Here is a 15,420-nt window from a genome sequence, read left to right as displayed (position 1 = left end):
ATTGTAACAATTTAACTTTTTCTCATTACATCATCAAATGCTTTCTAAAGCTATCAAGTCTGCAAAGATGAGCAGGCATTAACCATAATAATCTTCAAATGCAGTTTTATTAATCTTTTTATTTAACACATGAAAGCTAGCATTAATCCATTTATCAACAAACAGGGAACAAAATGTAATCAAGGCAACACACTTCCCAAGTGAGTCACTTGGGATGAAAGGATATTGAAATGTTTCGCATATCGTCCCGGGGCAACATGTTCTCTACAACAGCAGATAACAGAATCTCATGTCAATGTGAATTCTCTCTAATTAAAATGAACACAGGAAACAGCTGTATAATCAAGATAGGCCTTAAGGCATGACAGTAATTTGTGGCCTCACTTAAGATGAGCATCTTAAGCTGTGAACCAAAGGACAGCATTCATCTGTATGTGTGTGTGCGTTTGCATGCGTGTCCTGAGTTATGGGGTCAATTATTGAGGAACCGAATGTGGGTAGTGGCTCACGTGATCAATCTCGCACAGGAATGAAGGATTTCTAAACCATGAAGCTCCCTGAGTTTCTCCATGTGCCTGAAAAAAAAAATCAAAACAGAGATTTATCAAACCAACAGAATTAGGTTTTTTTTCTCATTTTGACCACACAATATATTCTGAACAACCAAATATAAAACCAGAGCTAAGAATATGAAATGCAAAGAAGTATGAAAACGTCAGCCAGTTTGCTCTGCATATAAAGTAGGTTCATCGGTTATGTGTAATATTTTTGGCAGTGTCTGTACCCTCCACTGTTTTCTGTCTAGAATGTCTTTTTTAGGCTGCACTCTCATCTCAAAGGTTTGAAATCTCACTATAAAGACTCTGAGAAGTTGAAAGCTCATCAAAGTTGAATGCCATAAGATTCTGACTCCTCTTTGAAGGACTGTACTTGTTAGATGCTGATTGGGAGAATAAGACGCCTCAAAAACACTTAGCCAACAGAGCTTATTTTCTCAGGTCTGAGCTCATGAACCCCTCATAAATTAAAGATGAAGGGAAAAAACTTGATAGTTCTTTAGGTCAATAAAAGTATAAAGGTGCAATCGGTACATATTTAAAAGAAACTCTCTCTCACATCTGTAAAAGTGCTTGTTTACAGTCGTAAAATGAGACTAGAATATAAACAAATGTCAAATGCAACAAACAAACATGTTTATATCTGAATCACATCAATTAGGATGCCTTTCTTATGCCCTTAAACTATAGATCTGACATTTTTAATTCATTATTCATTCAGAAAGTTCATCATCTTGTTGAGGTTAATTATTAAGAGGCATTATCTTTTCACCTTGATGTTTCCCGGAGTATCACTGCTGTAAATAAGAACATCAGCATGAATGTTAATCAATATAATGCAGCTGACTGCAAAAGGCAAGTCAGACTTAATTATACCTGGGCTCTATTTTGCACAGCTTCCCAAGGGTGATGGCTGCGTTCTGCCAAACGGCTGCTCTTTTGGCATCTCCAGCGGTGTGGCGTAGCAGCAACGGCACGCAGTCTGTGCCCAGGAGGCCACTGGCAGCTCCATATACTTCTAAGCAATGTCCCATACACAAAGCTGCGTTCCCCACAACCAACTCATCAATGCCACCCAGGAGTTTCCTCAAAGTGTGCAGCCCTGAATTAATAAATGTGTGTAGCACACAAAGTCACCGTAAGGCCATAGAGCTTAAGACATCTTATTGAATCCAATCCTCTGCCTCCCTGGCCCTCAGAACTCACGTTTGTCAAGCTTAACCAGCTTCTCACAAGCCTGTGGGATTGAGGCAGTACAGACTGTCAGGGCTTTAATGGAGTATCTGGAGCTCATCTCTCCTCCAACCTGACCGGACAGACACACAAGCAAGTTTCAGTTAAATCTCTACAATTTCCAACGCAAATGTAAAAAAAACAATACAGCTGGTCACCAGAATACAAAAATGTGTAATGGAGGCAGCCCACAAAGTTAAACTCTTTAACCCTGTAAAGTCTGCTATTTAAAAAAATATATTGAAATAAATAATGAATATTAAAATATGCATTGCATTTAGGTTTCTGTCTTTGTGTTATGCACTTTTAAACATTTATAGTGATCTAATTTTAAAAAGGAAACTTTTTATTTTGATTTGTGGTTATTAAAAACTATTTCAATGTGAGCAAAACCAGATAGACAGAATGACAGACAGACAGAACGAACGGCATAATGACAGACAGACAGACAGAACGACAGAATGAATGACAGAACAACAGAATGACAGACAGACAGAATGAACGACAGAATGACAGACAGACAGAATGAACGACAGACAGACAGACAGAATGAATGACAGAACATCAGAATGACAGACAGACAGAATGAACGACAGAATGACAGACAGACAGAATGAACGACAGAATGACAGACAGACAGACAGAATGACAGAACGACAGAACGACAGACAGAACGACAGACAGACAGAATGAACGACAGAATGACAGACAGAATGAACGACAGAATGACAGACAGACAGACAGACAGAATGACAGAACGACAGACAGAACGACAGACAGACAGAATGAACGACAGAATGACAGACAGACAGACAGACAGAATGACAGAACGACAGACAGAACGACAGACAGACAGACAGAATGACAGAACGACAGACAGACAGAATGAACGACAGAATGACAGACAGACAGACAGACAGACAGAATGACAGAACGACAGACAGAACGACAGACAGACAGAATGAACGACAGAATGACAGACAGACAGACAGAATGACAGAACGACAGACAGAACGACAGACAGACAGAATGAACGACAGAATGACAGACAGACAGACAGACAGACAGAATGACAGAACGACAGACAGAATGAACGACAGAATGACAGACAGACAGACAGACAGACAGACAGACAGAATGACAGACAGAACGACAGACAGACAGACAGACAGAACGTTAACTAATTATTTAAATAAAATTTTGGTAATTTTGGAAATGTGGCTTTTGGGCTGATTTAAGTCAGTAATTATTTATAATCCACTGGTCCTATGCTGGGCTGAGAAGGTCTTTTCGGTAGTGATTTGCATTGCCAATTTATCTAATTTTAAAAAGGAAACTTTTTATTTTGATTTGTGGTTATTAAAAACTATTTCAATGTGAGCAAAACCAGATAGACAGAATGACAGACAGACAGAACGAACGGCATAATGACAGACAGACAGACAGAACGACAGACAGACAGACAGAATGAATGACAGAACAACAGAATGACAGACAGACAGAATGAACGACAGAATGACAGACAGACAGAATGAACGACAGACAGACAGACAGACAGAATGAACGACAGAATGACAGACAGACAGAATGAACGACAGAATGACAGAACGACAGACAGAACGACAGACAGACAGAATGAACGACAGAATGACAGACAGACAGACAGACAGAATGACAGAACGACAGACAGAACGACAGACAGACAGAATGAACGACAGAATGACAGACAGACAGACAGACAGACAGACAGACAGAACGACAGACAGAACGACAGACAGACAGACAGAATGACAGAACGACAGACAGACAGAATGAACGACAGAATGACAGACAGACAGACAGACAGACAGAATGACAGAACGACAGACAGAACGACAGACAGACAGAATGAACGACAGAATGACAGACAGACAGACAGACAGAATGACAGAACGACAGACAGAACGACAGACAGACAGAATGAACGACAGAATGACAGACAGACAGACAGACAGACAGACAGAATGACAGAACGACAGACAGAATGAACGACAGAATGACAGACAGACAGACAGACAGAATGACAGACAGAACGACAGACAGACAGACAGACAGAACGTTAACTAATTATTTAAATAAAATTTTGGTAATTTTGGAAATGTGGCTTTTGGGCTGATTTAAGTCAGTAATTATTTATAATCCACTGGTCCTATGCTGGGCTGAGAAGGTCTTTTCGGTAGTGATTTGCATTGCCAATTTATCTAATTTTAAAAAGGAAACTTTTTATTTTGATTTGTGGTTATTAAAAACTATTTCAATGTGAGCAAAACCAGATAGACAGAATGACAGACAGACAGAACAAACGGCATAATGACAGACAGACAGACAGAACGACAGACAGACAGACAGAATGAATGACAGAACAACAGAATGACAGACAGACAGAATGAACGACAGAATGACAGACAGACAGAATGAACGACAGACAGACAGACAGACAGAATGAATGACAGAACATCAGAATGACAGAGAGACAGAATGAACGACAGAATGACAGACAGACAGAATGAACGACAGAATGACAGACAGACAGACAGACAGACAGAATGACAGAACGACAGACAGACAGAATGAACGACAGAATGACAGACAGACAGACAGACAGAATGACAGAACGACAGACAGAACAACAGACAGACAGAATGAACGACAGAATGACAGACAGACAGAGAGACAGAACGACAGACAGAACGACAGACAGACAGACAGAATGACAGAACGACAGACAGACAGACAGAATGAACGACAGAATGACAGACAGACAGACAGACAGACAGACAGACAGACAGAATGACAGAACGACAGACAGAACGACAGACAGACAGAATGAACGACAGAATGACAGACAGACAGACAGACAGAATGACAGAACGACAGACAGAACGACAGACAGACAGAATGAACGACAGAATGACAGACAGACAGACAGACAGACAGACAGAATGACAGAACGACAGACAGAATGAACGACAGAATGACAGACAGACAGACAGACAGACAGAATGACAGACAGAACGACAGACAGACAGACAGACAGACAGACAGACTAAATAACTAATTATTTAAATAAAATTTTGGTAATTTTGGAAATGTGGCTTTTGGGCTGATTTAAGTCAGTAATTATTTATAATCCACTGGTCCTATGCTGGGCTGAGAAGGTCTTTTCGGTAGTGATTTGCATTGCCAATTTAATGCAATAATCTCTACCATCTCCAATATATTATATCCAATTTCATTTGACTTTATTTCCTTACAGACTCTATTTCAACAACTAAAGCCTGATATAGGCTCCACCTTCAGAATCTTCAGCAACTTCTTCACTATTCCATTCCGCACAACTTCCTGAGTGGCATCAGAAGACATCGGGAGGAGAACGCTCAGCAAACCTGCAGCTCTCTGAAGCCGAAGACAAAACAATATGTTTAATACCAGAACTCCCATCATTAGGACAGATAAGACATTTCAACAGGATAAGGCTGTACTCCGATGTACTTCAAGGCGCCTTGTCAAAAATGCAGTTCAAGCTGTATCACAGCAGTAAAACTCAGTCAAACCCATAATAAACCCTTTCACCTTAACTGTACTCAGAGAAACAGCCTGACTGGAGGGATATGATGCGCCAAGGCAGCAAAACCCAAGCAAACAACCTGGAACCTGATTTACATAGTCAGAGAAAATAGTCCCCAATAGGGCCTGGGGCTGCTACAGTAATCACTATGTAAATGCTTCCGTGAATGCAAAATCCTTCTCTTGGGGATGTTAGCCATCTAAGGACATCCATATATTTAAACTTCCATTTTTGATCTTGTATAACCCATTTATGTAAATGTTTTGTAGAGATCCTCTAGAGATGCGAATGCGCAGGGTTCCACAACATCCCACATCCTGCAGGATGAACATTTTAATAATTAATGAGCAGATATCTACAGTTCAAACGTTCTGGCGGCTCCCATCATCAGGGGGTGGGCTGAAGCTCGCTTTGGCCTTGGTAAAACGAATTCAACTCACTGTGATGACGCCTCCAGAGGAATCGCTCAGCAGGTCCAAGCACCTGCTGCTGGCCTGAACAGCGTGCTCCTGTGTGTTGAAAGAGAGCCAAAAAGTATTCTCTCCAATTTTCCTTTGGTGTTTCAGACATGATTGCAACATATGGAGAGAAAAGGCACTAGAAGAACATTCTGCCTAGCCAAGGCCCTTTGGCTACAAAAGTGCTTGATGTGTTGGATGAGGGCTGGCTAAAAGCCCAGAATATTAAACTTCTGCTTTACCTGGACAACTTGAGAGGGATTTGAGGCTAAGTTGATCATCAAACCCAGGAGGGGATAGAGGACACTTCTACATTCACAGGCGACGCACCGCTCCTGCAACCAAAACAGAGCTTTATCTTGACAGTGCCGGAAATTAAATTCATGTCCTTTTCTCAGTTTTAGCGTCTGTGGGAAATAGCGGTTTCACAGCTCATGTAGCAAGATAGCAAAAGGAGCTTAAAAACAAACCCTTTGAATCAAAATGCAAGACATCATACATAATTCAGCAACGTTCAAGGACAGAGTATTTGGGAGCTTGGTTGTGATGTAAAGGGTTATCATCTCCAAGATTACCATTGCTTGAAGAGAGCATCTCCAAAAATGTTCACGTCCTGCCAGATTTTTATTTATGACTTCATCCAGAGCCATGCTCCCGATCACAGAAATCACAGAAGCCAGGATCTTGTCGTCAGCTGTCATGATATTTGACTACATGGGAAAAACAGTATTAGCCACATTTTGGACTATTTTTATTACGTGCACCAACATTTTTTGGGGGAAAGATTAACACTAACATTACTTTTATTCAGGAAGGATCAACACTGACAGTAAAGAAATGTTTCTTGGTGAAATCAGCATATTAAAATTAAGAAAAAAGAACGTTTGATAACATTTTAGTTTAGGGTCCCATTCTCACTACTGACTAGTTGCTTATTAGCATGCATATTACTGAACTGTTTATTAGTACTTATAAAGCACATATTAATGCCTTACTCTACATGACCATATTCTACATCCCTTAATCCTTCCCAATACCTAAACTTAACAACTACCTTACTAATTATTAATAAGCAGTAGTTGATGCAAAAGTCGTAGTTAGTAGTTAATTAATAGTGAGAATTGGACCCTAAACTAAAGTGTGACTGAAAGTTTTTCAGTATAACAAGGATAAGCATTATAAAGTACCTTTATAATAAGACACAAGAAACACTTCTCATCATACTAGTATTCATATGATGAGTACTAATACTAATCATATCAGTAATTGGATGTCTACATGGACTGTAATCTATGTTGCATGTAGCATATTTGCATGCTGCAGTATGGTAAAATAATATCTTTGTACGGAAGACGGAAGACAATGCTAAGATGCATAAAGGGTCTTTGACCAATAAGAAAATGTTCCTTTAGTAATTATGTGACTGTATGTTATAACAAGTCCTACAAGGTATACAGTCATATGTCTTCTAGTTGTAAAGCCAGCAATGTACAATCCGGCGCCGAAATGTCTGATAAATCAGACAATAAAGCATTAGAATATGATATTATGATTTAGAATATTATCATTATTAAGAAGATGATTATAAATGATGCTTCATAATCACCAGCAGATGTTCAAAAGGAAGGGCAAAAGCTGCTGTGAAGATCTCCCTAGACTGAATCTTAAATCTGAAAAAGAGAAACAACAAAAACAGCAATAAAAAAGTATTAAATAAAGAAATTAGCTACTTAACAAGAATAAAGCTTAACTGACTAAAATCCTCAGATAACCCTCTTGTTTGTAATGCGCAAAGAGCCGTGGGGGCAAAAGATAAAAATGCGTTATAATGTGGTGGGCACTGATCCAAGCAGATCTATGGCTGCAAATCTCACGTTGGTGACGTCCCACGCACAACACGAGACAAGACCAATATGGCTAACCATCCTTATCTAGAAACAAGAGCGCGGCTTGAATTCACTGAACACTTTTCATTGACTATCTATCAAACCATTCTCATTTCCTTTTGTGCATGAAGTGGCTGCTTAATTCCATCTCCTGGTCACCGGGAGCACCTTTCTCTATCTGAGAGTGGTGAATGACTAGAAACGTCACTCTCTCACAGAGATAAATGGAGGGATTTGTGAATGTGATGGATTGTTTTGTCTTAAATGTGTTCACTTTGCGTTCTCAAGGGACCTGGGCTGTTGAGCTGAATGAATTTGAATGTGTCTCGATTTAATATGTGCAAGCGACTATGATGTATGGGAATCTGCTAGACTCTCAGGTGGGTCATGCCCAGGATTTTGTAAAAAGAGTCAGTTTCGCAGTTTCTCTCACAGGCATTCATATAGTAAGGGCGACTAAATTGATTGTGCATACTTATTTTCTGCAGCCAAGTTCTCCAGAACTGTCAGCGCCGACGCGGAGCTCGTATCACGGCAAACACAGCTCATCAGGTTCTCAGCCGTTCTACAGGAGACAGATTGCATTCGTTATGGGCTCATTAAAAGGACTTCAATAAAACATGCTATATCAGTAGGAGGCATTCTGCATGCTAGCTAATGAGATGAATCACAGATAGCGTAGCAACACCACTCTTAAATCTATCTCCTGCTCTGGTTTGTAGAAAAAACAGAAGGTTGGGATGAAATTGACATCACCGATAAGTCAGTAAAAGCAATATATTTATTTATTTTAAACATATAATATGCACTTTTTGATATAATGAATTAATGATGCTGTTTAAATATTCAATTAAGTGACACAAACAATTATTATTCTAACAGAACATACTGTAAGAGGAAAAAAACATTACCTTTAAGAGATAAAAAATGTATCAATATAAACATGGTGTCTTTAAACTAGCACCTAAATGCTCAGTATAATGATATGAGATTTATTACTTATTAATCATGTTCTCCGAGAATGTAATTTTATCTTTACCCCTGATCTAAAGCCATTACAGTATTTCTTAGCAGTGTGGCACGCCGATCCATTTTGTTTCACATAATTAGTCCTGTCTAAATGGCTCATTTGACCTCGTATGTGTTATGTTGTAAGTAATTAATTCATGGCACATCATTTTGTAGACTGCAATGCAATGCATTCAATATGACACCAAAAATACTGTACGTACTGGCATAAATTAAGGTTGTCGATGAGCACGTCCCTTCCGCGCTGAGTTTGTGAGTACAAGCTGAGCAATTCCAGGCTTTCCCTCTGTATTTCACATTCCGGTGATGCCAACATCTGGACCGTGTGTTGTCTAGTAACGGGACACTCCATCAGCAGCTGTTGGTTCTGCTCTGGAAGGAGCACAATTATGGAGAGGGTTTAATAAAGACAAACGCAAATTTAAATGACCAGTTAATGAGATTACCACTGAAGGGCACAAAGTACTTACTAAAGAGACTTTTAATGTGGGAGGCAATAACAATTTCACTGCTAGCAGGCAAGAACAGGATAAATTGATATTGACTTGAATTCAGACATTTCACAAATCCTCATTACTTTAAAAGTAGGGGGGAAGCAGAAGCAGACCATGTGGTGTCGATACATTTTACATTTTCCAGATCGAGACCGTTTAAAAGGATAAAAAAGGAATGTGCAAATGGGATTGCTGTTTTTCCCTCAGCAATAGCGCCTTTCATTTTCAAGGATTATCTTACCGTTTCCACTGCAAACTGTCCTCCATAGTTTGACTACGGACTTGCATAGATCCACTGCATATGGATCTTTTGAATTCTGTGAGAGGCAGCTAAAAACAGAAAGGGACAAACTGTAATACAGTAAACACACTTCAGTCACGCACTGTAGACCAAATGGAGTTAAAGGGATAGTTCACCCAAAAAAAAGCATTATTTTTGAATGGATGTCCTGTTTCATTGTAAATGCATGGATAAGAACGACACACAAAAATTGTGTTCCATGGAAGAAGTAGTCATACAAAGTGTCGTTATTGTTAACTAAAACTAAAACTGAATTGAATCACTGGAGGTCAGCAGCAAAGATATTGGTCAATAAAGTGACATTAAATACATAAAATATATTTATATTATTCAACATTTTTAATTATTGCATGTTTGTGTAATATTCTGAGTTGACATTTCATTGTTTTTATTCATTTTTAGGAATACTGAATCTGTTTTTGTGCAAGTGAAATAAGTAAATGCATGCTCACATTTAGTCTAGAACTACAATTACTATCATGTTCAGACAGCACAAAACACCTCTGCACTTACTCCTGATTCCCCTCAACATGTGGGGACTGAGAGGTGTCAGTCAATAAATGGGAAAACAAATTAACTAACAAAGAAAATCTAACTCGGATATTTTGTTCTAATTTTTTTTACTTTACTCGTTAAAAAAAAATCTGATTATGTAACTCACGTTACTTGTAATGCGTTGGGAACGGCATGAGACTGATGAAATAAATGTCATAATCATTTTTTTTTTGGCTGAACTATCCCTTTAAACAAACATGTTTTATAGATTAGAGACCACACGTGTGCAAACTGTATGAAGCTAACACAGCGAATCTCCCAAACAAACCAATCAATCATTGTCAAACACGGATAAACCCTTTCAATTTCATTCTGGTGTGGAAAGTTAAATTCCAACACAAGACATGATCACACAGCACAACCAGATTACACATCTGTTGTTTAAATGTATTCAAATTAGTCAATTCATTTTAATAGCATATTTGGTTGGTGCAAGACAACCGATAAGGGGAGAGAAAGCTGCTTGATAAATCATATGGCGATTATGCATGCACACTTTATAATACTACAGTTGTACTATGCACAAAGCCTAAAATTCAATTAATTAAAATACAACTTCTAGAGAGCTTTACACAGCCATTTTCAAATGTTAAAAGTACATTCTGACCACAAACTGTCAGGTTCGCTTCTTTAGCAACCTTACCTTCTTACAATGTTGTTGCCATTAATGATACTGAAGCCATTGTTTAGTCTGAATAATGTCTGCCCAGTACCTGTGAGGGACACCAGATAAGGTCAGTGTTAGTAGGTGTGTAGTGAGAGCCATATATCAACACTAAATCACAGTAGCCAGCCCCAGACACACAATATGCTCCGTTCAAGGGCAAAAGAGCGCACAAGGAGAATAAACAAAAGCTCATCAAGAATAAGAGAGCGCTGCCTTATCTACACAAAAGCAGTGTTCATTCTGAGGAAATACTAGAAATTAGTTCACAAAGAGCCATTCAGGTATCTCACCTGAACAAAACATTGGCACAAAGCTTTCAAACTTGGAAAACTTTCAAGATTATGCTTCACATTGCGCAGGCCCATATTTTACCCTAGCAGAATACTTCTGACACTTTAAATAGCTTTAAATAGAGTATTTCTGTTGGAAAGGACTGCAGTATGTAAAGTAGGAAGTTCAATTGAAAGTTTGATTTAGCTTGTAGTTTTTATAATGTTACCTTGATAAGGTAACTTAATATGAAGTATAACACAAACATGCATGCAGTCCTGAAAAATAATTTATCATGGTTTCCACAAAAAATGAAGCAGCACAACTCTTTTGAATATTGATAAATAAAAAATTGTTTCTTGAGTACCAAATCAGCATTAGAATGATTTCTGAAGGATCATGTGACACTGAAGACTGGAGTTATGATGCTGAAAATTCAGCTTTGCCATCACAGGAATAAATTATATTTTAAAATATGTTCAAATAGAAAACAGTTATTTTAAATTGAAATAATAGTTTACAAACTGCACTTTTACTGCATTTTTGATCGAATACAATGCGGCTTTGGTGAGCACAAGAGACTTCTTTAAAAAATAAGAACTTTTGAAATCTCTTCAAGAGTCAAGGTAAATTTTAACTGAAATGTTTTTTTTTCATAAATAAACTTTTCTTCAATATAAACTTCAATATTCTCTTCTTTTGTGAGGTGTGACAAGTAGCCCTGGTTTCCCTTATATATAGTATATTTTGTCACAATCTAAATATATGATCTGTGCTGTGATATTTTGACACAAGATCATAACCGAACAGACAAAAACTGACAGATAATTCATACGTTCACTAACAAAGTCTAAAAGGCTTGTGCTTGTGCTTGTGATAGGACTGTGTCTGTCCTCTGTGGCTGATCATGAGGATTAGTTTCCTCATCATGAACTGCAAATGAACCGCAGAGAAGAATCAATGAGCCCTCCGCACAAAATTCCTCACTACTCTCCTCTCGATATCGATCCCGAGTGCAAGAAATATCACCCTGGTTGCTGGAACAACACTGGGTAAACCGAAGGCATATTTCAGACAAATCTGAGGTTCAACAATGCCGTAAAAATGTGCTCGTCATACCAAAAAACTGCTGGAGTTCTGTGATAATTAATGGAATAAACAAGAAACAATAGCAGCATCTAATAAAAAAGGACTCTGAATTAATCATGTGAACTTACAGTCTTTAATAGCCTGTGAGAGCAGCTCCAATCCACCACAGTAGTAAAGATTGATCTCATTGGGTCTATCGAGCTTCTTCAGCAGCTCTGATACTGCCGTGGCCTGTCTCGTTCCCGCTTTTAGCTCTTCCCAAGCTGCCTTTTCCTGGAGAGCCACCTTCTCTTCCAAATCCACTTGTCTCAGATAAGCTATTGCAATGTAATGTATTGTGACTGCTCCATGAACATATATCTTTTTTTGCAAATTCATGTGGAAATACTCTATTAAAATGCATAGAACGGAAATCCATAATGCCATTACTCCTCTGGAAAAGTTCAAAATGAATGTAAATGAGCAAACTAATGTTCTAAAAACTGCTGGTGTAAGCATGTGACGCTTTCTACAAGAAAATGTAGAGAGAGAATTGTGTAAGAACTACAAATGAACGCAGTTTATTCTGGTACTGCTGAGAGATACTAGACAGAAACGACATATTCAGGCAGATGCTAAAAGCTAATAACAACACAAGTCCTGCTGCTAAAGAATGGATCTAAAGTCTAAAATATTTACTTTGCCTTGCCTTGCCTCAGATCTTCACAGCATTTTTAAATCATACCTTTGGCCATGGTCTCCCGCTGTGGCTCTATCTCCAAAATCTTTCGATAGCAAATCCTGGACTGAAAGTGAAGCAAAAAGAAAAAGAAAAAAAAAAGCATGATAAAAGGCCAGGTGTCAAATAAGGTGAGAAATATAAGTGTAATCCAGCTTTAGGCTTGAAAGGACAGAGGACTTCTATTGAACGATACATACCTGTAGGAAATCCTTGAGTGCTAGGTGAGATTTTCCCATGTGTATATATGCTTTAATACACTTCTTATTGCACTGTGAATGAAAGTTTTAAATTTCAATTAGCCACTTGAAAACAACAGAAGATGCATCGAAGTAATAAACTAGAGTCAGTAATGTGACATTTCTGTCCTAGACTATTATTTTATCAAAAAAATAATAAAATACAAATTTAGAGGAGAAAACACTGTCCTATAATGAACATGTTTTTCATTTCTTATAATTAAAACTCATTTTGATATCTTTTAGGAGGCATTAAAAATCATCCTCTTCAAAGTATTGAAATATGTGAAAGAAAACCTTAAGTAGCTTAATCTTTTATTTTTTCTTAGAAAAAAGAGGGAAAAAACACACAAAACAGAAAATGATATCAGAGAGACTCCCTGTAGATCTTCATTACTGTGTGACAAGACGCGACCCTCTGAAAAACGTAAGAATTTAAGAATTGTATTTTAAATACTTTTTAAATGACTTTTGATTAATTAATCACATCTAACATAAACATAATTGTATAAAGTGTATATATGTGTGTGTGTGTGTGTATACATACACATATATTTTATATTTATAAACTTTTGTTTAATTAATTGATTTGACAGCACTACTTTTTGATAATTATATGATACATACACTTTAGAATAAGAATATATAGATATAGCTAGTTCTTACTTAACTTTCTAAAAGTTTTCCAAAAGCAAAGACTATTCGGCACAGCCCAGAAGGAACTTCAACCCAATTTTCTAGTGCTGAGCAACTATCCAGTTCAATAGAAACCGCTCTATGTAGCCTGCTGTTCTCACCTGACAAGGTAGAATGAAAAACTCTCCGCTTCGGCTGACACTGAAAAATGAGGGGTCATTTCTCTGACCTCTTTCCTACTGATTTACTCACCCTCAGAGCCCACTCACAGTCACTTATGGCCTCCTTATATCTCTTCAGCTTGATAAAGGCCTACATAATACATGAATGTGAGACAATAAAATCACAAGAGGAGAAGTCTCACGGGAATATCAGTTATGATACGGCTCATCTGATTATTGTAGAAGAACTTGTTCTGAGATGTAGAAGTACCTGAGCTCTGTTTGTATAGAGAGCCTGCATGTCACGCAGCTGCTCCAAGCCTTCGGTATAAAACTTGACAGCCGTTTCGTAGTCACCTTGAGTGAAAGCCTCATTACCCTGCTCCCTCAACGCTGCGGGTCAAACGAGGACACAGGAAATCAAGACGTTGCAAACTAACAGTGCAAAACTGCCCAAAAACTGCCCATTTCGCTCTCAGGCTTCAGTATACACACCGTTGGCTTTTTCCTCTTTCATCTTTCTTCTACGACATCTCTCTTCGGCATCTTTCTCTAATGTCCTCAAGAAATTCTCTGACGAATCGAAGGGTACAACAAACCGTTGCAAGATTTATAATAAAACACAAGATGTGAAGATGAAGGTAGCAAGTCTGTATTGATTTATGAATCATTTACAAGACTTCAGGGGCAGACATTCAAGTTTTATACCTGAAACCAAATTATTCAACAGAGACATAGAAGTCTTGTCAACTGCCGAACACAGAACATATAAGAGACTCAAATACACAAACCTACCTGGATTTTGAGTCGATTCATACTGGATGTTCTGAAAAGAAGGGGAAACAAACTGTAGTTGAAAAAAAGACATGTTTTTTCAAATATTAGGTATGAATACAAAGTATGAAATAATTCAATTATTATTGATAATCACGAGTCTGTAACATGTAGCCTATTAAAAATGCAATAAAGGGTGTTTTATTCACAGTGTTATATTGTATTACATGTTTAATAAAGATACTTTACCAGGGACACATTTTCAGATGAGGGATGTTTGTTAATAACCGTCTTATTGATTGTGGTTTTACATTGTTCCACCTGCTCCAAAGATGAGATGAATTGATCTGCCTTCGCAAGTGCTTTCTCTTGACACGACACATCGTTGGAATTTAACTCTTTTACTAACTCATCTGCAATCAGATAAGAAAGAGATTTAAGAAAGAGTCCCGTCCCGTCTACACTGACTCAACGTGACGTTGTATAATTAATATACATTCCGTTATAACGCAAGAAGAGTCGCGTCGCTATCATCAGTGAAGATGGGTTGTAAACAAACAGCACTTAACTTACCTATCTGGTCAACGTTCCTCAAAAAGCTTTCGATATCGTCGTTATCTTGCAAAGTCATGCTTCAAAATGAGTTCACAAAACAAAAGGAATTTAGTGAAGAGAAGTGAGGCAGTTTTGTTTACGGAAGTGGTAAGCATAGCAACAATAGCCATGTGCATATGAATAGTTTGCTC

The 15,420-nt window shown here is 38.0% G+C and overlaps 1 protein-coding gene across 2 annotated transcripts; it reads right to left on the bottom strand.

Annotated features, from left to right (window-relative positions):
* Positions 1–88: 88 nt before the first annotated feature.
* ttc12 (tetratricopeptide repeat domain 12) lies at positions 89–15,409 on the bottom strand. 2 transcript variants are annotated; one of them, XM_082179630.1, is made up of 21 exons: positions 15,248–15,409; positions 14,924–15,087; positions 14,696–14,726; positions 14,396–14,473; positions 14,172–14,293; positions 13,992–14,051; positions 13,065–13,136; positions 12,871–12,931; positions 12,275–12,463; positions 10,764–10,833; positions 9,506–9,594; positions 8,974–9,142; positions 8,217–8,306; positions 7,462–7,525; positions 6,431–6,565; positions 6,098–6,190; positions 5,838–5,906; positions 5,124–5,225; positions 1,764–1,863; positions 1,434–1,659; positions 89–575 (listed from the first exon to the last, which is right to left on the bottom strand). In XM_082179630.1, exons 1-21 carry the CDS (start codon positions 15,303–15,305, stop codon positions 506–508), a joined length of 2,112 nt encoding a protein of 703 aa, XP_082035756.1. In that variant the 5' UTR covers positions 15,306–15,409; the 3' UTR covers positions 89–505. The 2 variants fall into 2 exon arrangements, with proteins under 2 accessions (XP_082035756.1, XP_082035757.1); XM_082179631.1 differs by having other exon boundaries at positions 14,986–15,087; positions 15,248–15,387.
* Positions 15,410–15,420: the final 11 nt, after the last annotated feature.

Source organism: Leuciscus leuciscus, assembly GCF_965113295.1.
Source record: "Leuciscus leuciscus genome assembly, chromosome: 9".
Lineage (NCBI taxonomy): Eukaryota > Metazoa > Chordata > Actinopteri > Cypriniformes > Leuciscidae > Leuciscus > Leuciscus leuciscus.
This window is presented reverse-complemented; position numbering and strand designations above follow the sequence as displayed.